The 23,278-nt window shown below is 41.2% G+C and overlaps 1 protein-coding gene across 9 annotated transcripts; it reads right to left on the bottom strand.

The window, feature by feature from the left end:
• Positions 1-1,369: 1,369 nt before the first annotated feature.
• Positions 1,370-22,915, bottom strand: LOC120572737 (mucin-2-like). Of its 9 annotated transcripts, XM_039822139.1 has the most exons (5): positions 22,838-22,915; positions 19,090-19,160; positions 16,142-16,226; positions 3,317-3,455; positions 1,370-1,908 (listed from the first exon to the last, which is right to left on the bottom strand). In XM_039822139.1, exons 2-5 carry the CDS (start codon positions 19,121-19,123, stop codon positions 1,882-1,884), a joined length of 285 nt encoding a protein of 94 aa, XP_039678073.1. In that variant the 5' UTR covers positions 19,124-19,160; positions 22,838-22,915; the 3' UTR covers positions 1,370-1,881. The 9 variants fall into 9 exon arrangements, with proteins under 9 accessions (XP_039678073.1, XP_039678066.1, XP_039678069.1 ...); XM_039822132.1 differs by lacking the exons at positions 16,142-16,226; positions 19,090-19,160; positions 22,838-22,915 and adding exons at positions 12,261-13,224; positions 13,861-16,133 and having other exon boundaries at positions 3,317-5,358; XM_039822135.1 differs by lacking the exons at positions 16,142-16,226; positions 19,090-19,160; positions 22,838-22,915 and adding an exon at positions 13,827-16,133 and having other exon boundaries at positions 3,317-5,358.
• Positions 22,916-23,278: the final 363 nt, after the last annotated feature.

Genomic DNA, 23,278 nt, shown 5'->3' with positions numbered 1-23,278 from the left:
TTCTAGGTTAGATAAGAACTATTGATATAATTTCAGATACAGACAACAAACAAACAAAAAATCTTACATTTTCTGAGTCAGAAATCGCAATGGGCCTTAAACATCACACCTCACGTCTAAATAACATAATACGATTTACAACCTTAAATGAGCTGGAAATCAAATAGCAATGGAACCCAGAAACAAAAAAGAAGAAGCAAATCTTAAAAAACTAAAAACCTTTCGATTTCAATTGTGCTTTTTGAATATTGTTTTTAAATAAAGGACTTAAGTGTATTATAAAAGGACATACAGACAAAGAGAAATTAGGGTGTAACTGTAACCACCACCCAGGGCCGGCGATTGCTATAGGCGACCTAGGCGATTGCCTAGGGCGTCAAATGTGTTGGGGGCGCCGTGTCGCCCTTAGGTCTACTTCCCATTAATAATAGAATTAGAATGACGAGCGAAATAAAACGTGTTTATTAAACATGATCATCCTAAGGCGCCCCCTCAGCCACACGTTTACTTGTCAACCTTCATTACGCGACGTTTCCAGTCTATGGGTCGGACTCAAACACACGGAGCTCTGAAGCAGACCTGTGCATCGCTTAGTGTCCACTCAATCTGTAAAAATAGAGACGAGCAGCGGCACAGACACAGAGCTGCTGCAGCGCGCCTTCCCTGGTCTGTGCAGCTTCAGGTTTATAATGGACGCGCTCTGCTGTGGGCATGCTGTGGCAGATGTGTCCCTATTTCTGCGTAGTTTTGTGTTTCCATCTCCGATGTAGAGCAGCGTAGCCTACAGCCACTTCCCTAAACTGTCTCTCATTCAGAGACCACCGTCCCAAACAGGGCTCTGTGTCTGTCAGGAGGTCTGAGATCTACCGTATCAACAGAGCAATCACGTAATGCACAGCAGACTATGGTGTAAGTGGATTATGTTCTGAAATATAGTGACTTTATTCTAGTAATAGCCTATTGTATTATCACTTAATTTTTCTCAAAATATCGAGACTCCTCCAAACCTCAGAGAAAACAGATGAGATATATTTTGAATGTGCACAAAGTTTTGAACATGAGCAGAAATCTTGCTCAACACATCTAAAATATTACAGTCCAGGGGTTTATTAACTCATTAAAATGAATTCATGAATCATTCAGGTGAATAATTGTCATATCCACATTTAAGGAGGTTACTTCCTCAACAAAAGAAGCAAAAGTGGGAAGAGTAAATGTTGCCTAGGCTACATGTGTGCAGACTCAGATATAATTAGAAACATAGATCCAAAGGAGAATAAATAGATGAAAGCAATACAGAATGCCTGAGAGCATTACTGCAATATATTCCATTATGTTTTTATATTTGGATTGTAATCTGTTTCCCTTTAGATAAAGATATTTCCAGCATAAATTGATTCAGAAAAAGGTAATGAAAAATAAGTGCATATTCAGCAATACATATTCACCAGAATGCAGGAAATGAAGTATTTAATGCTCAAAATGGGGGATGCAAAACTCAATCTCGCCTAGGGCAACCAAGGGGCTAGAACCGGCCCTGCCACCACAAACATAGGAATAAACTCTATGGACATCATTCAGTGCCTGGCTTGTTATAACAATCCAAGCATTGGTAGCTGAGTGATATATCTAGGCTATTTGTGGTTGCAGCTAATGTTTAAACTATTTAACAGTTGGCTGAACATAATCAATAGACAGCTGTACTAGGAAAACTAATATTCAGTGTGAGAAACCTCAAGTGTATCAGTGACATCACCTACATTACATCTTCTTATCTCGGGATGTATTTAGCAGGGGTTGTAACATGTGACTTGTAAGTTTCACAAGCATTATTTTGTATTGTTTGTTCAAAATAAGGATTTCAAGCCTTCAGTGTCTACTTCACACTTCTGGTGGCAATGTGGGAATCTGTGAAATTGAAAGAGAAAGATAATTTACTACAGAGAAAAACCTAAACACAAATAAAAATCAAAATAAATCAACCTGTCAGTCCAGGATTTTTAATGGGCTGTAACTGGATGTAATAGGTGTAAACACTTAGCAAATTGCTGGAACACGTGTATTCTAACAGATATACAGTAAATTAAAGCTGCAAGCAGCATTGGAGAGGCCCTCATGCCTCTGCGCTCGTCGGGGTTACTGCTGGACTCTACCTTAAATGGGTCACCAATTATGAAAGGGGGCATGGCTTAAGCATATGGGACGGGGCAAACCGTCACCAATTAAAAAGGAAGTCTTTGCTGAGTTCAATGATACCTCACACAAAACTCTACCTTAAACGGTTCGAATCTTATGAAAGGGGGCGTGGCCTGCGTGAGTGGGCGTGGTTAAAGTATAGGGGGCGGCTCAGTATCACATGTAGACCCTTGTCAATCGTGAGAAATTTCGGGCAGATATGACAACGTACACACAAGTTACAAGAACTTCTTTGTTCATCGCTAAACACTCAAAATGGCCGCCACGCCACGGCCATGCCCTATGACGAAAAGTTTTTCTTTTAATAACTTTTCATCTTTAATGTCTTTAGATGGCACAGACCAAATTTGAACTTGATCGGATGAAATCTCTAGGAGGAGTTCATTCAAGTACAACATGTGCGCCAATTTTGGTGAGTTTTTGAAAATGTTAAGCCCCTCAAAAAGGCAATTAATTTGCTGGGAAAATAATAATAATTCCTTCAGTTCCAATAGGGCCTTTGCCGCTGTCGGTGCTCGGGCCCTAAATATAGCCTATGAATAGCATATCATCACTGTCTGTATGGGAAAAAAATTCAATTTTTGGGAAATGTGTTTATTTACATTCTTGCAAGAGTTAAATGAGAAGATTGGGACAATTCTCATCTCTATACATTAAATATGAAGCTACAGCCAGCAACTAGTTAGCTTAAGTAGCATAACGATTGGAAATAGGGTAATAAGGCTAGCCTTGTTCTGTTCAATGGTAATGCTAATGTTGTTCCATGTTTGATTGGTGTGGCATCTGTTTGCTAACACATTTTGAAACCCATATCAACTTGATATGGTGATAATATGTCAATATTGTGTTTCAAGTTTGTGACCCAAAAAAAATCTATTATTTAGGTCATCAGCGCTGAAGCACTTATCACTACCTATTACTTCCAAGATTACGTCACATTTTCTTAAATAAAAACAAGATATAACATTTTAATTACATGTAGCCTTTATGTTAAGCTCATCACCTGCAGGGAGAAGCTTCATATTTACCGTACAGATGAGAGTGGTATCAATCTTCTCATCTAACTCTTGTAAAGAAAAAAAGGGTTTTTCCCAAAATATCAAACTATTTAAGTAATTACCTCAACTGTGTTGCTCTCAGAGTCTGCATTGAAGGCATTCAAAACTGGGAAAGTGGTCCAGATCACAGTTGGATATTCAAAGGTAAGGGACCTCACAGCAGCAACTTTGGGGCTATGATGGAAGAACACTATATTTTTCGGGGATAAGGGAACAGAATTAGGATAAACTTGCAGCTGCGTTGTGTTGGCTTTGGCAGAATTTATGGTTGATGCGTCAGAGGAAAATGACAAAGGCTGCAGTGTTGTTGTGATCACTGATTCACTATGTGTTGATGTGCTATGAATTGCTGTTGATACAGCAGTTTGCTCTGATGTCACTGACTTGGTTGATACGGATGGTGCAGCATCTGCTGGAGTTGCTGATTGTGTGGTCACAACTGTAATTTGTGTCAGACTTTGTGGTTGTGAAATCTCTGATGCTGTAACTTGTGTTGGTGTTGTTGCTGATTCTATTTTGAGCGGAATTGATTGTGTTGGTCTGGTTGTGGAAACCGTTTGTGTTGTGAATTCTGTTGCCATAAGTGGTGTAGTTTGTGTTGTTGTGGTCACTGATTCACTATGTGTTAATGTGCTGTGAATTGCTGTTGATTCAGCAGTTTGCTCTGTTGTTAATGATGATGCTGGTGGTTGTGAAATCCCAGATTTGGTTGTTACAGATGGGTCAGCTTCTGCTGAAGTTGCTGATCGTGTGGTTACAAGTGTATTTTGTGTCGGTCTTTGTGCTTCTGTTACTGTTGCTGATGTTGATGGTTGTGAAGTCACTGGTTTAGTTGTTACAGATGGTTCAGCTTCTGTTGAAGTTGCTGATTGAGTGGTTACAACTGTAACCTGTGTTGGTGTTGCTGTTTCTATTGTGGGCGGAATAGATTGTGTTGGTACGGTTGTGGAAACAGTTTGTGTTGTGGAAGCTGTTGTCATAGGTTGTGCAGTTTGTTCTGTTGTAGTCACTGATCCAATGTGTGTTGTGCTATGAATTGCTGTTGATTCAGTAGTTTGCTCTGTTGTTAATGATGCAGATTTGGTTGTTACAGATGGTGCAGCTTCTGCTAAAGTTGCTGATTTTGTGGAAATGACTGTAATTTGTGTCGGTGTTTGTGCTTCTGAAATCTCTGATGCTGTAACTTGCGTTGGTGTTGTTGGTGATTCTATTGTGGGCGGAATAGATTGTGTTGGTAAGGTTGCGGATACAGTTTGTGTTGTGAATGCTGTTGTCATAGATGGTGTAGTTTGTGTTGTTGTGGTCACTGATTCACTGTGTGTTGGTGTTGTGACTTGAATTGCTGTTGATTCAGTAGTCTGTTTTGCAGCTGTGGGTTGCTCTGTTACTGTTGCTGATGTTGATGGTTGTGAAGTCATGGATTTGGCTGTTACAGATGGTGCAGCTTCAAATAAAGTTGCAGATTTTGTGGTTACAACTGTAATTTGTGTTTGTAGTGGTGAAATCTCTGATGCTGTAACTTGTGTTGGTGTTGTTGCTGATTCTATTGTGAGCGGAATAGGTTGTGTTGGTACTGTTGTGGAAACAGTTTGTGTTGTGAATGCTGTTGCCATAGATGGTGTAGTTTGTGTTGTTGTGGTCACTGATTCACTATGTGTGGATGTGCTGTGAATTGCTGTTGATTCAGCAGTTTGCTCTGTTGTTAATGAGGTCGATGGTTGTGAAGTCACTGAAATGGTTGTTACAGATGGTGCAGCTTCTGCTGAAGTTGCTGATTGTGTGGTTCCAACTGTAATTTGTGTCGGTCTTTGTGGTTGTGAAAGCTCTGATGCTGTAACCTGTGTTGGTGTTGTTGCTGATTCTATTGTTGGCGGAATTGATTGTGTTGGAAAGGTTGCGAGAACAGTTTGTGTTGTGGATGCTGTTGTCATAGGTGGTGTAGTTTGTTCTGTTGTAGTCACTGATCCAATGTGTGTTGAGCTGTGAATTGCTGTTGATTCAGCAGTTTGGTCTGTTGTTAATGATGTCGATGGTTGTGAAGTCACTGAAATGGTTGTTACAGATGGTGCAGCTTCTGCTGAAGTTGCTGATTGTGTGGTTACAACTGTAATTTGTGTTTGTAGTGGTGAAATCTCTGATGCTGTAACTTGTGTTGGTGTTGTTGCTGATTCTATTGTGAGCGGAATAGGTTGTGTTGGTACTGTTGTGGAAACAGTTTGTGTTGTGAATGCTGTTGCCATAGATGGTGTAGTTTGTGTTGTTGTGGTCACTGATTCACTATGTGTTGATGTGCTGTGAATTGCTGTTGATTCAGCAGTTTGCTCTGTTGTTAATGAGGTCGATGGTTGTGAAGTCACTGAAATGGTTGTTACAGATGGTGCAGCTTCTGCTGAAGTTGCTGATTGTGTGGTTCCAACTGTAATTTGTGTCGGTCTTTGTGGTTGTGAAAGCACTGATGCTGTAACCTGTGTTGGTGTTGTTGCTGATTCTATTGTGGGTGGAATAGATTGTGTCGGTAAGGTTGCGGAAACAGTTTGTGTTGTGGATGCTGTTGTCATAAGTGGTGTAGTTTGTGTTGTTGTGGTCACTGATTCATTGTGTGTTGGTGTTGTGAGTTGAATTGCTGTTGATTCAGCAGTTTGTTTTGCAGCTGTAGGTTGCTCTGTTACTGTTGTTGATGTTGATGGTTGTGAAGTCACTGATTTAGTTGTTACAGATGGTTCAGCTGCTGTTGAAGTTGCTGATTGAGTGGTTACAACTGTAATCTGTGTTGGTGTTGCTGTTTCTATTGTGGGCGGAATAGATTGTGTTGGTACGGTTGTGGAAACAATTTGTGTTGTGGATGCTGTTGTCATAGGTTGTGCAGTTTGTTCTGTTGTAGTCACTGATCCAATGTGTGTTGTGCTATGAATTGCTGTTGATTCAGTAGTTTGCTCTGTTGTTAATGATGCTGATGTTGATCTTTGTGAAGTCACAGATTTGGTTGTTACAGATGGTGCAGCTTCTGCTGAAGTTGCTGATTGTGTGGTTACAACTGTAATTTGTGTCGGTCTTTGTGGTGGTGAAATCTCTGATGCTGTAACTTGTGTTGGTGTTGTTGTTGATTCTATTGTGGGCGGAATAGATTGTGTTGGTAAGGTTGCGGATACAGTTTGTGTTGTGGATGCTGTTGTGATAGGTGGTGTAGTTTGTGTTGTTGTGGTCACTGATTCACTATGTGTTGATGTGCTGTGAATTGCTATTGATTCAGCAGTTTGCTCTGTTGTTAATGATATTGATGGTTGTGACGTCACTGAAATGGCTGTTACAGATGGTGCAGCTTCTGCTGAAGTTGCTGATTGTGTAGTTACAAGTGTAACTTGTGTTAATCTTTGTGTTGGTGAAGTCACAGAGGTTGTATTTGGTGTTGGTGTTGTTGCTGATTCTATTGAGGGCGGAATAGACTGTGTTGGTAAGGATGCGGAAAAACTTTGTGTTGTGAATGCTGTTGCCGTAGGTGGTGGAGTTTTTGTTATTGTGGTCACTGATTCACTGTGTGTTGATGTGCTGTGAATTGCTGTTGATTCAGTAGTTTGCTCTGTTGTTGACGATGGTGATGTTTGTGAAGTCACTAATTTGGTTGTCACAGATGGTGCAACTTCTGCTAAACTTGCTGATTTTGTGGTTACAACTGTAATTTGTGTCGGTCTTTGTGGTGGTGAAATCTCTGATACTGTAACTTGTGTTGGGGTTGTTGCTGATTCTGTTGTGGATGGAATAGATTGTGTTGGTAAAGTTGTGGAAACAGTTTGTGTTATGGATGCTGTTGTCATGGGTGGTGCAGTTTGTTCTGTTGGAGTCACTGATCCAAAGTGTGTTGTGCTGTGAATTGCTGTTGATTCCGAAGTTTGCTCTGTTGTTAATGATGCTGATGTTGATGGTTGTGAAGTCACGGATTTGGTTGTTACAGATGGTGCAACTTCAAATAAAGTTGCTGATTTTGTGGTTACAACTGTAATTTGTGTTTGTAGTGGTGAAATCTCTGATGCTGTAACTTGTGTTGGTGTTGTTGCTGATTCTATAGTGAGCGGAATAGATTGTGTTGGTACTGTTGTGGAAACAGTTTGTGTTGTGAATGCTGTTGCCATAGGTGGTGTAGTTTGTGTTGTTGTGGTCACTGATTCACTATGTGTTGATGTGCTGTGAATTGCTGTTGATTCAGCAGTTTGCTTTGTTGTTAATGAGGTCGATGGTTGTGAAGTCACTGAAATGGTTGTTACAGATGGTGCAGCTTCTGCTGAAGTTGCTGATTGTGTGGTTCCAACTGTAATTTGTGTCGGTCTTTGTGGTTGTGAAAGCTCTGATGCTGTAACCTGTGTTGGTGTTGTTGCTGATTCTATTGTTGGCGGAATTGATTGTGTTGGTAAGGTTGCGAGAACAGTTTGTGTTGTGGATGCTGTTGTCATAGGTGGTGTAGTTTGTTCTGTTGTAGTCACTGATCCAATGTGTGTTGATGTGCTGTGAATTGCTGTTGATTCAGCAGTTTGGTCTGTTGTTAATGATGTCGATGGTTGTGAAGTCACTGAAATGGTTGTTACAGATGGTGCAGCTTCTGCTGAAGTTGCTGATTGTGTGGTTACAAGTGTATTTTGTATCAGTCTTTGTGCTTCTGAAATCTCTGATGCTGTAACTTGTGTTGGTGTTGTTGCTGATTCTATTGTGGGTGGAATAGATTGTGTCGGTAAGGTTGCGGAAACAGTTTGTGTTGTGGATGCTGTTGTCATAGGTGGTGTAGTTTGTGTTGTTGTGGTCACTGATTCACTGTGTGTTGGTGTTGTGAGTTGAATTGCTGTTGATTCAGCAGTTTGTTTTGCAGCTGTAGGTTGCTCTGTTACTGTTGTTGATGTTGCTGGTTGTGAAGTCACTGATTTGGTTGTTACAGATGGTTCAGCTGCTGTTGAAGTTGCTGATTGAGTGGTTACAACTGTAATCTGTGTTGGTGTTGCTGTTTCTATTGTGGGCGGAATAGATTGTGTTGGTACGATTGTGGAAACAATTTGCGTTGTGAATGCTGTTGTCATAGGTTGTGCAGTTTGTTCTGTTGTGGTCATTGATTCAATATGTGTTAATGTGGTGTGAATTGCTGTTGATTCAGCAGTTTGCTCTGTTGTTAATAATGATGATGGTTGTGAAGTCACAGATTTGGTTGTTACAGATGGTGCAGCTTCTGCTGAAGTTGCTGATTGTGTGGTTACAACTGTAATTTGTGTCTGTCTTTGTGGTGGTGAAATCTCTGATGCTGTAACTTGTGTTTGTGTTGTTACTGATTCTATTGTGGGCGGAATAGATTGTGTTGGTACTCGTGTGAAACAGTTTGCGTTGTGAATGCTGTTGTCATAGGTGGTGTAGTTTGTTCTGTTGTAGTCACTGATCCAAAGTGTGTTGTGCTGTGAATTGCGGTTGATTCCGCAGTTTGCTCTGTTGTTAATGATGCTGATGTTGATGGTTGTGAAGTCACAGATTTGGTTGTTACAGATGGTGCAGCTTCAAATAAAGTTGCTGATTTTGTGGTTACAACTGTAATTTGTGTTTGTAGTGGTGAAATCTCTGATGCTGTAACTTGTGTTGGTGTTGTTGCTGATTCTATAGTGAGCGGAATAGATTGTGTTGGTACTGTTGTGGAAACAGTATGTGTTGTGAATGCTGTTGCCATAGGTGGTGTAGTTTGTGTTGTTGTGGTCACTGATTCACTATGTGTGGATGTGCTGTGAATTGCTGTTGATTCAGCAGTTTGCTTTGTTGTTAATGAGGTCGATGGTTGTGAAGTCACTGAAATGGTTGTTACAGATGGTGCAGCTTCTGCTGAAGTTGCTGATTGTGTGGTTCCAACTGTAATTTGTGTCGGTCTTTGTGGTTGTGAAAGCTCTGATGCTGTAACCTGTGTTGGTGTTGTTGCTGATTCTATTGTTGGCGGAATTGATTGTGTTGGTAAGGTTGCGAGAACAGTTTGTGTTGTGGATCCTGTTGTCATAGGTGGTGTAGTTTGTTCTGTTGTAGTCACTGATCCAAGGTGTGTTGATGTGCTGTGAATTGCTGTTGATTCAGCAGTTTGGTCTGTTGTTAATGATGTCGATGGTTGTGAAGTCACTGAAATGGTTGTTACAGATGGTGCAGCTTCTGCTGAAGTTGCTGATTGTGTGGTTACAAGTGTATTTTGTATCAGTCTTTGTGCTTCTGAAATCTCTGATGCTGTAACTTGTGTTGGTGTTGTTGCTGATTCTATTGTGGGTGGAATAGATTGTGTCGGTAAGGTTGCGGAAACAGTTTGTGTTGTGGATGCTGTTGTCATAGGTGGTGTAGTTTGTGTTGTTGTGGTCACTGATTCACTGTGTGTTGGTGTTGTGAGTTGAATTGCTGTTGATTCAGCAGTTTGTTTTGCAGCTGTAGGTTGCTCTGTTACTGTTGTTGATGTTGCTGGTTGTGAAGTCACTGATTTGGTTGTTACAGATGGTTCAGCTGCTGTTGAAGTTGCTGATTGAGTGGTTACAACTGTAATCTGTGTTGGTGTTGCTGTTTCTATTGTGGGCGGAATAGATTGTGTTGGCACTTATGGTGGAAACAATTTGCGTTGTGAATGCTGTTGTCATAGGTTGTGCAGTTTGTTCTGTTGTGGTCATTGATTCAATATGTGTTAATGTGGTGTGAATTGCTGTTGATTCAGCAGTTTGCTCTGTTGTTAATAATGATGATGGTTGTGAAGTCACAGATTTGGTTGTTACAGATGGTGCAGCTTCTGCTGAAGTTGCTGATTGTGTGGTTACAACTGTAATTTGTGTCTGTCTTTGTGGTGGTGAAATCTCTGATGCTGTAACTTGTGTTTGTGTTGTTACTGATTCTATTGTGGGCGGAATAGATTGTGTTGGTACTCTTGTGGAAACAGTTTGCGTTGTGAATGCTGTTGTCATAGGTGGTGTAGTTTGTTCTGTTGTAGTCACTGATCCAAAGTGTGTTGTGCTGTGAATTGCGGTTGATTCCGCAGTTTGCTCTGTTGTTAATGATGCTGATGTTGATGGTTGTGAAGTCACAGATTTGGTTGTTACAGATGGTGCAGCTTCAAATAAAGTTGCTGATTTTGTGGTTACAACTGTAATTTGTGTTTGTAGTGGTGAAATCTCTGATGCTGTAACTTGTGTTGGTGTTGTTGCTGATTCTATAGTGAGCGGAATAGATTGTGTTGGTACTGTTGTGGAAACAGTTTGTGTTGTGAATGCTGTTGCCATAGGTGGTGTAGTTTGTGTTGTTGTGGTCACTGATTCACTATGTGTGGATGTGCTGTGAATTGCTGTTGATTCAGCAGTTTGCTCTGTTGTTAATGAGGTCGATGGTTGTGAAGTCACTGAAATGGTTGTTACAGATGGTGCAGCTTCTGCTGAAGTTGCTGATTGTGTGGTTCCAACTGTAATTTGTGTCGGTCTTTGTGGTTGTGAAAGCTCTGATGCTGTAACCTGTGTTGGTGTTGTTGCTGATTCTATTGTTGGCGGAATTGATTGTGTTGGTAAGGTTGCGAGAACAGTTTGTGTTGTGGATCCTGTTGTCATAGGTGGTGTAGTTTGTTCTGTTGTAGTCACTGATCCAAGGTGTGTTGATGTGCTGTGAATTGCTGTTGATTCAGCAGTTTGGTCTGTTGTTAATGATGTCGATGGTTGTGAAGTCACTGAAATGGTTGTTACAGATGGTGCAGCTTCTGCTGAAGTTGCTGATTGTGTGTTACAAGTGTATTTTGTATCGGTCTTTGTGCTTCTGAAATCTCTGATGCTGTAACTTGTGTTGGTGTTGTTGCTGATTCTATTGTGGGTGGAATAGATTGTGTCGGTAAGGTTGCGGAAACAGTTTGTGTTGTGGATGCTGTTGTCATAGGTGGTGTAGTTTGTGTTGTTGTGGTCACTGATTCACTGTGTGTTGGTGTTGTGAGTTGATTTGCTGTTGATTCAGCATTTTGTTTTGCAGCTGTAGGTTGCTCTGTTACTGTTGTTGATGTTGCTGGTTGTGAAGTCACTGATTTGGTTGTTACAGATGGTTCAGCTGCTGTTGAAGTTGCTGATTGAGTGGTTACAACTGTAATCTGTGTTGGTGTTGCTGTTTCTATTGTGGGCGGAATAGACTGTGTTGGTACGGTTGTGGAAACAGTTTGTGTTGTGGATGCTGTTGTCATAGGTTGTGCAGTTTGTTCTGTTGTAGTCACTGATCCAATGTGTGTTGTGCTATGAATTGCTGTTGATTCAGTAGTTTGCTCTGTTGTTAATGATGCTGATGTTGATCTTTGTGAAGTCACAGATTTGGTTGATACAGATGGTGCAGCTTCTGCTGAAGTTGCTGATTGTGTGGTTACAACTGTAATTTGTGTCAGTCTTTGTGGTGGTGAAATCTCTGATGCTGTAACTTGTGTTGGTGTTGTTGTTGATTCTATTGTGGGCGGAATAGATTGTGTTGGTAAGGTTGCGGATACAGTTTGTGTTGTGGATGCTGTTGTGATAGGTGGTGTAGTTTGTGTTGTTCTGGTCACTGATTCACTATGTGTTGATGTGCTGTGAATTGCTATTGATTCAGCAGTTTGCTCTGTTGTTAATGAGGTCGATGGTTGTGAAGTCACTGAAATGGTTGTTACAGATGGTGCAGCTTCTGCTGAAGTTGCTGATTGTGTGGTTCCAACTGTAATTTGTGTCGGTCTTTGTGGTTGTGAAAGCTCTGATGCTGTAACCTGTGTTGGTGTTGTTGCTGATTCTATTGTTGGCGGAATTGATTGTGTTGGTAAAGTTGCGAGAACAGTTTGTGTTGTGGATGCTGTTGTCATAGGTGGTGTAGTTTGTTCTGTTGTAGTCACTGATCCAAGGTGTGTTGATGTGCTGTGAATTGCTGTTGATTCAGCAGTTTGGTCTGTTGTTAATGATGTCGATGGTTGTGAAGTCACTGAAATGGTTGTTACAGATGGTGCAGCTTCTGCTGAAGTTGCTGATTGTGTGGTTACAAGTGTATTTTGTATCAGTCTTTGTGCTTCTGAAATCTCTGATGCTGTAACTTGTGTTGGTGTTGTTGCTGATTCTATTGTGGGTGGAATAGATTGTGTCGGTAAGGTTGCGGAAACAGTTTGTGTTGTGGATGCTGTTGTCATAGGTGGTGTAGTTTGTGTTGTTGTGGTCACTGATTCACTGTGTGTTGGTGTTGTGAGTTGAATTGCTGTTGATTCAGCAGTTTGTTTTGCAGCTGTAGGTTGCTCTGTTACTGTTGTTGATGTTGCTGGTTGTGAAGTCACTGATTTGGTTGTTACAGATGGTTCAGCTGCTGTTGAAGTTGCTGATTGAGTGGTTACAACTGTAATCTGTGTTGGTGTTGCTGTTTCTATTGTGGGCGGAATAGATTGTGTTGGTACGATTGTGGAAACAATTTGCGTTGTGAATGCTGTTGTCATAGGTTGTGCAGTTTGTTCTGTTGTGGTCATTGATTCAATATGTGTTAATGTGGTGTGAATTGCTGTTGATTCAGCAGTTTGCTCTGTTGTTAATAATGATGATGGTTGTGAAGTCACAGATTTGGTTGTTACAGATGGTGCAGCTTCTGCTGAAGTTGCTGATTGTGTGGTTACAACTGTAATTTGTGTCTGTCTTTGTGGTGGTGAAATCTCTGATGCTGTAACTTGTGTTTGTGTTGTTACTGATTCTATTGTGGGCGGAATAGATTGTGTTGGTACTCTTGTGGAAACAGTTTGCGTTGTGAATGCTGTTGTCATAGGTGGTGTAGTTTGTTCTGTTGTAGTCACTGATCCAAAGTGTGTTGTGCTGTGAATTGCGGTTGATTCCGCAGTTTGCTCTGTTGTTAATGATGCTGATGTTGATGGTTGTGAAGTCACAGATTTGGTTGTTACAGATGGTGCAGCTTCAAATAAAGTTGCTGATTTTGTGGTTACAACTGTAATTTGTGTTTGTAGTGGTGAAATCTCTGATGCTGTAACTTGTGTTGGTGTTGTTGCTGATTCTATAGTGAGCGGAATAGATTGTGTTGGTACTGTTGTGGAAACAGTTTGTGTTGTGAATGCTGTTGCCATAGGTGGTGTAGTTTGTGTTGTTGTGGTCACTGATTCACTATGTGTGGATGTGCTGTGAATTGCTGTTGATTCAGCAGTTTGCTCTGTTGTTAATGAGGTCGATGGTTGTGAAGTCACTGAAATGGTTGTTACAGATGGTGCAGCTTCTGCTGAAGTTGCTGATTGTGTGGTTCCAACTGTAATTTGTGTCGGTCTTTGTGGTTGTGAAAGCTCTGATGCTGTAACCTGTGTTGGTGTTGTTGCTGATTCTATTGTTGGCGGAATTGATTGTGTTGGTAAGGTTGCGAGAACAGTTTGTGTTGTGGATCCTGTTGTCATAGGTGGTGTAGTTTGTTCTGTTGTAGTCACTGATCCAAGGTGTGTTGATGTGCTGTGAATTGCTGTTGATTCAGCAGTTTGGTCTGTTGTTAATGATGTCGATGGTTGTGAAGTCACTGAAATGGTTGTTACAGATGGTGCAGCTTCTGCTGAAGTTGCTGATTGTGTGGTTACAAGTGTATTTTGTATCGGTCTTTGTGCTTCTGAAATCTCTGATGCTGTAACTTGTGTTGGTGTTGTTGCTGATTCTATTGTGGGTGGAATAGATTGTGTCGGTAAGGTTGCGGAAACAGTTTGTGTTGTGGATGCTGTTGTCATAGGTGGTGTAGTTTGTGTTGTTGTGGTCACTGATTCACTGTGTGTTGGTGTTGTGAGTTGATTTGCTGTTGATTCAGCATTTTGTTTTGCAGCTGTAGGTTGCTCTGTTACTGTTGTTGATGTTGCTGGTTGTGAAGTCACTGATTTGGTTGTTACAGATGGTTCAGCTGCTGTTGAAGTTGCTGATTGAGTGGTTACAACTGTAATCTGTGTTGGTGTTGCTGTTTCTATTGTGGGCGGAATAGACTGTGTTGGTACGGTTGTGGAAACAGTTTGTGTTGTGGATGCTGTTGTCATAGGTTGTGCAGTTTGTTCTGTTGTAGTCACTGATCCAATGTGTGTTGTGCTATGAATTGCTGTTGATTCAGTAGTTTGCTCTGTTGTTAATGATGCTGATGTTGATCTTTGTGAAGTCACAGATTTGGTTGATACAGATGGTGCAGCTTCTGCTGAAGTTGCTGATTGTGTGGTTACAACTGTAATTTGTGTCAGTCTTTGTGGTGGTGAAATCTCTGATGCTGTAACTTGTGTTGGTGTTGTTGTTGATTCTATTGTGGGCGGAATAGATTGTGTTGGTAAGGTTGCGGATACAGTTTGTGTTGTGGATGCTGTTGTGATAGGTGGTGTAGTTTGTGTTGTTCTGGTCACTGATTCACTATGTGTTGATGTGCTGTGAATTGCTATTGATTCAGCAGTTTGCTCTGTTGTTAATGAGGTCGATGGTTGTGAAGTCACTGAAATGGTTGTTACAGATGGTGCAGCTTCTGCTGAAGTTGCTGATTGTGTGGTTCCAACTGTAATTTGTGTCGGTCTTTGTGGTTGTGAAAGCTCTGATGCTGTAACCTGTGTTGGTGTTGTTGCTGATTCTATTGTTGGCGGAATTGATTGTGTTGGTAAAGTTGCGAGAACAGTTTGTGTTGTGGATGCTGTTGTCATAGGTGGTGTAGTTTGTTCTGTTGTAGTCACTGATCCAATGTGTGTTGAGCTGTGAATTGCTGTTGATTCAGCAGTTTGGTCTGTTGTTAATGATGTTGATGGTTGTGAAGTCACTGAAATGGTTGTTACAGATGGTGCAGCTTCTGCTGAAGTTGCTGATTGTGTGGTTACAAGTGTATTTTGTGTCGGTCTTTGTGCTTCTGAAATCTCTGATGCTGTAACTTGTGTTGGTGTTGTTGCTGATTCTATTGTGGGTGGAATAGATTGTGTCGGTAAGGTTGCGGAAACAGTTTGTGTTGTGGATGCTGTTTGCATAGTTGGTGTCGTTTGTGTTGTTGTGGTCACTGATTCACTATGTGTTGGTGTGATGTGAATTGCTGTTGATTCAGCAGTTTGTTTTGTAGCTGTGGGTAATTCTGTTGTTAATGATGCCGAGGTTAGTGTTTGTGAAGTCACTGATGATGAAGATACTGCTGACGCAGATGGGCTCAAACTTGTATTCATGGCTTTGAAGTTAAATAAAGCTGTTGAATTCAGTGTCTCAGATATATTGTTAGATTTGTCTGAAGTTAAATTTGGCCTCTCTGTGTCTGTATTTTTTTGGGATTTGTGTGTAGATGTTAACATAGAATCCGTTTGTGATAACTGTGGAATGCTGGTTGGTGTGCTGTAATCTGTGACATCTAAGTCCTTAGGTGTGGCTGCCATGCCAGTCACAAATGTATTTGTAGATGTGTTAACAATTTTCAGGGTTACAGATTTGTGGGTTTCTTGCAGTGATGCTGAAGCGTTATCTCTGGATACCACTGTATCCATCCCAGTTGAAGTTGGTAAAGGTGAGCTAAACTCTGGCATTGTCAGAGCTCTGCTGGACTGAGCTGTAATCAAGGGTGAAAGAGTTTGTGTGGGGTCAGTGTGAATCTGTGTTACAGTCACTGATCCTGTTGAGGAATTCATCAGTCCTGACACATTATGCACCAATGTGGAAGCGCCAGACCCAACAAAAGATGAATTTTCATCTCCATCCATAGGAGATGGGCCATGGTTTACCACTGATTCCGGTTGGCTTGTGGTAATATCAGGTGACAAACTGGTTTGGACAGGTCCATGGAGAGCAGACACAGGCGTATTGTGAGAAACAGTATTTAACTCCATGGGTGGAGTTGTTGACGTCCATGTTGTTGGTGTAGGCGATTGTGCCCTGTTGAATGGCTGAGGTGTTGAAAGTTTACTGACCTCTGGTACTGTAGTGGTCAAAGCATTTGTTGAGTTAATTGCAGGAACCTCAGCGGCTGTGGCCCAGAAGTGAGGTGGGCAGAGAGCTGTGTGAGAGGAGAAGGCCAAAAGTTTCATATTAGTTCATCTTGTACAGCCAGCGCTGAGCTATCATTTTCTTGGTTGCAGTTGAGCCAGCTAGCCAAACTTTCCTCTCTCTCCCAAGCAGGTGTAATTTAGAGTCGTCATTAAGTAACAAAACAATCAGTAGGAAGTCGACATCCTATCACATCAGATATTGATGTTTTTTTATTCCAGAACTCATGCACCTGTTCACACTCCCAGAACTCCCGCGTTTGAGGTACGTTGCAGGGTAGAGTATTTTAGAGATTGTTTATTATTCCAAATATATTGTCAAATTAAGGTATCAAGTTTCTTCCAGAAATTCATCGGTGGGGTAAGGGGATCATTGTACTTAAGAAATTCACACAAGGAACTATGTTCATTTTAACAACAGTAATCCTGGAGCGTAGTGATGCCGGCAGACCACTTGGCCAGATCCCTTTGAACCCTAGCCTACTTAATATAGTTTCATAGTTGTCCTGGACAACTTGCTGTAAGGATGCGTGTATGGTAATGCCCAAATATGTAATTTTGCTTTGGCTTGGTATTGTTGGGTATTGTGGTTGATGCCACATGCCTGTTGTTCAATAAAATATTAGATTTATACCAGTTAATTTTATAGCCGGAGATTGAGTCAAACTCAACGGACCTTAAATCCGGAAAAAATATGAACGAGAGTCAATGGAGAGATAATAATTATTTTGGAGTGTCTATTTGCACTCCCGGTACGAATAGCCTCGGTCACACAGCTGAGCTATTCACACCCTGTGACGTAACAACAAAAACACGTTGCTCACGTGCACCGAAATCATTGCGGACGTTCATCTTCCTTGACAGCAGAAACTGGCATATTAAGAAAGTTTTGTCTCTAAAGTTTATAACAATTGAATTTCTAGCGGAAAATGGATACAACAGTTGCGCTTTCTGTCTTCAATGAAAGCATACAACCGTTAGTTTGTTAGTTAGTACCTATTTTTTTGTATACAGTATGGTTACCTAGTGGTAAACAGTTGTTCAGCATTCCATGAGAACTGCTAGGTGAGTGGTTAGAACACTGAACTTTGACCTGGGTGTCTAGAGTTCAGTTCCCTGGTGAGGTGATCTTGTTTTTTACATTTTGGATTGGATAATTTGCATCCCATTGCGCAAGTCAGGGCCCGCGAATGCGAAATTATTTTTGCAGGGTGGTAGGGGAAGAGTCATGAATATTCATTAGGGGACTCATCCCTGAATGGCTAGTACTCGTTGCCTGCTATGGTTGGGTTGGATAGGTTTAGGCAAGAGGAGTGGGATTGGTTATGGTTAGGCTAAGAATGTCAGGGCGAGCCAATCAGTGATGAGATAACTGTGTGTAAATATATGCCAAGGTACTGCAAATGCACAGGGGTGCAAATAGCATACGGTACGATACACACAGACATTGTAGCTTCAGTGAGACGTCATCCATGCGACATTTAAGTGAGTAGTCTTTATAATTACGTATTTTCACAGTCTTATACTTCAACAGTTTAACAACAAACCGAGACTTTCGTTGGTTGAAAAATTATCTTCTAAATTGACGAAAATCATATTTGTAATCCATGGCTCAATTCAAACAGGATAAAAAATATTATTATTATCTCTCCATTGGCTCTCGTTCATATTTTTTCAAAAGATAGGTCCTGTTGGCCGGCAGTAGAAGGGCAGTCCTCAAGATCAGCAACGTACAACAAAATATCGTCTGCAAATAATGATATTGAGCTGCTACTGGATTTAATCTGGATATTACAGATTTTATTTTGCCTTATGGCTTGGGCTAACGGTTCAAGAGAGATTGCAAATAGCATAGGTTAGAGCGGACATCCCTGTCTTGAGCCCCGCTTAATTTAATTTGCATATAAAGTACGCACCATGTCAATGAATTTGGCCCCCAAACCAAGCCGTTCCATTGCGGTCAAAAGCCTTTTCCGCATCTACTGATAAAACTGCTGCCGTTGTTGGAAGGTTTTTGGCTTCTTCTATTACATGAAATAGTCTGCGTACATTGACTGCAGCATGACGCTTGGGTATAAAACCTGATTGGTCGGGGTGGACTAGTTTCTCGATAAAGCGCTCTAAGCGGAGAGCCAGGACTTTGGAATAAAGCTTAATATCAGTCCCAATGAGGCTGATGGGCCTGTAATTTGAGCAATCCATAGGATATTACCCTTCTGTGGCATAATGGAAATTACTGTTGGTTTGTTGGTGGAAAGTACCCTTCTGGATGGCTGAAGTTAAATCTTGTGAAATGGTAGGACCTAATATGTCAAAATACTGTAGAAGAAGGTTTTGATCCTTTTTTGAGAACTGAAAAATGTTCACAATAGCTGCAGTATCATCCATTTCCTTCCACAAAAAGTGAGGAGAATTCAAATTTCAGTTTGTCTAGTTTGCTAAGTTACATGGCTATTTATGTTGGGAATGAATATATGTATTTATTATTATAACAGAGGATGAATGCAAAATATTGAACATATGAAAAAACTACGAAAGTCCCATTATTGACTACCAGAATCAAATGAAAAGATAATGAGGTGTAAACAATAAATAAATACAAAATAAAACTTTCCTTGACTGGGTTACAGGTGCATAGCATTGTCGACAGCGACACCGGATATTAAACCTGTTTCTTTGAACCTGTAATTGTTTGCCCTCTGTCACTAACAGACAAGTTCGCAAACTCTAAGTTGAAGCACTAAAATTGATTAAAAAGATAAAAATGTATTTGTTTTTTATTAGTATAATTTTTAGGCGGGCTGAGATGAAATCTAGGGGTTGAGCCTCCCTAAAAAGGGTCTAAAATCGCCACTGCAATGTACATTGACTCACCTGCCAGTAGGCTTAGAAAAAATCCACAGTTCATGTTGCGAGTGATGGCTATCCATAAGCAGCAAGCATATCTGATAACAAAAAACAAAACAAAAAGCAACACATTTCAGGCATTTGCCTCCTATTATTTGTAGTCAAACACAACATACCTATAACAGCATACGTAGTTTGAAAAATCAAACTACGTAAGCAGTTATGTGCCTCTTGTGAAGAGGAAGCCTACAACCACAAGAACAGTGAGGAAGTGGTCGGAAGAGGCTTATGAGGCACTGCAGGGCTACTTTGAAGTGACAGACTGGCCTGCACTCTGTGAGCCCCACAGGGATGACATTGATGGGCTCACAGAGTGCATCACGGACTACATTAATTTCTGTGTGGACTGCAATGTCCCTGCTCGGACTGTAACCTGCTACGTTAATAATAAACCCTGGATCACCAAGGGCATGAAGGCCATCCTGAATGAAAAGAAGAGGGCGTTCAGAGATGGCAACCGTAATGAGGTGAGGAGAGTGCAGGGGGTACTTAAACTCAAAATCAGGGAGGCTAAAGACAGTTATAGGAGAAAGCTGGAGAGTAAACTCCAGCATAACAACATGAGGGATGTGTGGAGCGGAATGAGAACCATCACTGGGTTCCAGAAGACTGGTGGCTTGGGGTTGGAGGGCCGTGTGGACCGGGCCAATGATCTGAACCTATTTTTCAATAGGTTTGATAATGTGGCCCATCCCCCCTGCTGCCGGCTGCCCAACAAAAACTGCCACTTTACCTCCTCCTACTCCTCCTCCTTACAGGCCCTTTGTCTGCACCTCTCCACCTCAACTCACACCCTCCTACTCCACCCCTCCCCCCTGCTCTACACCATGTCCTCTACAACCTGAGGACCTCACCCCTCCCCCCACAGTCACCTCTACGGTGTCCTTCACGCCTGACCTGGTCAGAAGACAGCTGACTAGACTCCACTCCGGCAAAGCTGCTGGCCCAGACGGTGTATTTCCTAGGGTGCTTAAATCCTGTGCCCTCCAGCTGTGTGGAGTACTAAGTCTAGTCTTCAGCCTGAGCCTGCACCTACAGAGGGTCCCCGTGCTGTGGAAGACGTCCTGCCTCGTTCCTGTGCCAAAGACGCCGTGTCCAAGCAGCCCTCAGGACTACAGACCGGTGGCTCTGACGTTCCACATCATGAAGACCTTCGAGAGACTCGTCCTGGAGCAGCTAAGGCCCATGGTCAGGCCCTTCACTGATCCACTACAGTTCGCCTACCAGCCCTGCCTGGGAGTTGAGGACAGCATCATCTATCTGCTGAACAGAGTCTACACTCATCTGGACAAGCCTGCGAGCACTGTGAGAGTCATGTTCTTTGACTTCTCCAGTGCTTTCAACACCATCCGTCCGGCTCTACTGGGTGAGAAGATGACTGCAATGCAGGTGGAGGCCACCATCGTGTCCTGGATTGTTGATTACCTGATGGGCAGACCACAGTACGTACGCCTAAAGAACTGTGTGTCTGACAGGGTGGTCAGCAATACTGGGGCTCCACAGGGGACTGTCCTCTCTCCCTTCCTCTTCACCCTCTTCACCGCGGACTTCAACTATTGCACTGAGTCCTGCCACCTTCAGAAGTTTTCTGATGACTCAGCAATAGTTGGCTGCATAGAAAAGGGTGATGAGAATGAATACAGGACTGTTGTGGGCAACTTTGTCACTTGGAGTGAGCTGAACCATCTGCAGCTCAATGTGACAAAAACGAAGGAGCTTGTAGTGGATCTGAGGAGGGCAAAATCATCTGGGACCCCTGTTTCCATCCAGGGGGTCCCTGTGGACACTGTTGAGGAGTACAAGTACCTGGGGGTGTACTTAAACAATAAACTGGACTGGACTAGACACGCCGAGGCTGTCTACAAAAAGGGCCAAAGTCGACTCTTTTTCCTGAGGAGGCTGAGGTCCTTTAACATCTGCCGGACGATGCTGAGGATGTTCTATCAGTCTGTTGTGGCCAGTGTTATCTTCTTCACTGTCACGTGCTGGGGCAGTGGGATGAAGGTCGCAGACACCAACAGACTGAACAAACTGATCAGGAGGGCTGGTGATGTCGTGGGGGAGGAGCTAGACACACTGATGACCGTAGCTGAGAGGAGGATGCTGTCCAGGCTTCAGTCCATCTTGGATAATGTCTCCCGCCCTCTCTACGACACACTTGCCCAGCAGAGGAGCACCTTCAGCAGAAGACTCCTCTCTCCCAGATGCACCACAGAGCGCCACAGGAAATCGTTCCTGCCTGTGGTCATTAAACTTTACAACACCTCCCTCAGAGAGTCACACACCCCCTCTCTGTAATCATCTCATCTCAAACATAGACAATCACTTCTCCTTTTTTATCGCACTAAAATCATCTCAATATAGACAATCATTTCTCTTTTTTATTGCACTATTTGCACATTAACGCTGTACATTTTCATATTTTATATATTATTACTGTATATTTGTTTTTATTATATATGTTTAAAGTATTGATAATATATGTTGTTTTTATTTGTTGTTTGTATACCTGGAGTGGTAACGAAAATAATTTCCCCCTGGGATTATTAAAGTATTTCTGATTCTGATTCAGATTCTGATTCAGGGTACATACAAAATACAAGGCATGAGATGATGTGTTGGATTGCATTCCTCCACACACTGGTACTGTTGAAATGAATCACTATTTTTTTTTCCACAATTTCTTAATAAATCCCTATACTGTTTTTCTGTTTATGCTATTTAGGTTTTTGTTTTGTTTTTGTTTTTACATTATTCCTAATACTGTCTCTAGATAGCATACAGATAGCAACATGGGCTAATTTCTCTCTTAAACAAAAAAAACTACCTACTACTTTAGAGTTTGTCAGATGGGGAAAAGGTTAATTTACAGCAAGATTCAAAAGCACAAAGTTTGTATTTAAAAAGCAAATTAATATGGCATGCATGGCAAAATTACTGTTGAAATGTGTAAAGCAGACTCTGCAAGAATGAGGATAAGTATTCTATGTGATTATATTATTTATTAATTATTGTAGCTTAATATGCATGAATAATAGAATTATGTTCAGTTATCTCACTGACAATTTTGTGCTATGGTAGCTATGAGATTATATTTAATGGGTTATATATATATATATATATATATATATATATATATATATATATATATATATATATATATATATAATATATTAATATGATGTTAACACATAAAGCTAAATAAATAGTTTATTTAAGTTTGATAATTAGGCCTGCTATGACATATTTATGACAGGTTGTATTGTTTTGCTTAATGTCACGTTGTCATAACACAAACATATCAAACAATGCTAACTTTGCGTTAAAAGAGTCAGAATTTGGGATGCCCTGGTAGTTTATCGCAGAGCCACAGGTTCACCCCTTCAATAAAGTGTTAACGCAAGTGCTGAGTCATTTAGGCTGATCAAAACATTCTATATTTAGACAATCAATCAATACATTTAATGTTATTCCTATTCAAAAACAGCCAGACAGGATTGTACATATGTACATAGGCTGGAATCTGATTTGGGACAGCCCCCCCATCTGTCCATTCTTTTCTTTCTTTCTTTCTTTCTTTCTTTCTTTCTTTCTTTCTTTCTTTCTCTCTCTCTCTCTCTCCTCTCTCTCTCTTACAACAGAAGTAGTGTTCTACTTCAACAAAAGCAACACCTCCACAAGTTTGGGAGTCCTAAAATCTAAAAACCACACTAACCTTTCATCTCCATTGACCTGATATGTTGCGTGAATCTTCAGTACACTGATAAGCGTAAACAAAACTCAAAATAAAAGCAGTCTCACAAACCAGTTCTACCTGCTATAGGCACACCTTATAGCAGTGACGAACAATGGGAAGGAATCTGTAAAGCAATAGCTGCTGTATGCATGTGATAAGTCAGATTTATCAAAGTGATCACAATGTAAGATGATCTGACAAATAAGCCTGTTTGGATGAGTATGACTTGATTTCCATTTGTAAAAAATGACAAAACAACAAGTAGGTATTGTTCTGAGGAAGCTGTAACCATTCCTCACTGCTGAAAATAGTTCAGTTTGCTGGACACATGTTCTGATGGTAGCTGATAGTAGTGAGCAGAAAGAGATGCATTTTTTTCTACTTTATTTAACAAGGGGAGTTTTTGTTGAGAAAGAAATG

Source organism: Perca fluviatilis, chromosome 14 (genome assembly GCF_010015445.1).
Source record: "Perca fluviatilis chromosome 14, GENO_Pfluv_1.0, whole genome shotgun sequence".
Lineage (NCBI taxonomy): Eukaryota > Metazoa > Chordata > Actinopteri > Perciformes > Percidae > Perca > Perca fluviatilis.
The sequence above is the reverse complement of the archived record's forward strand: the minus strand, read 5'-3'. Positions and strand labels throughout refer to the sequence as shown.

Excerpts from the sequence above, each read along its gene's own strand:
- LOC120572737 (XM_039822131.1), bottom strand. The coding sequence starts at position 16,059 with ATGGAGTTAAATACTGTTTCTCACAATACGCCTGTGTCTGCTCTCCAT. Across the intron at positions 5,359-12,260 it reads AAGACTGATACAAAATACAC|TTGTAACCACACAATCAGCA; the intron begins TTGTAACCACAC and ends CACAAATTACAG. Across the intron at positions 1,909-3,316 it reads CTGAGAGCAACACAGTTGAG|ATTCCCACATTGCCACCAGA; the intron begins GTAATTACTTAA and ends TCAATTTCACAG.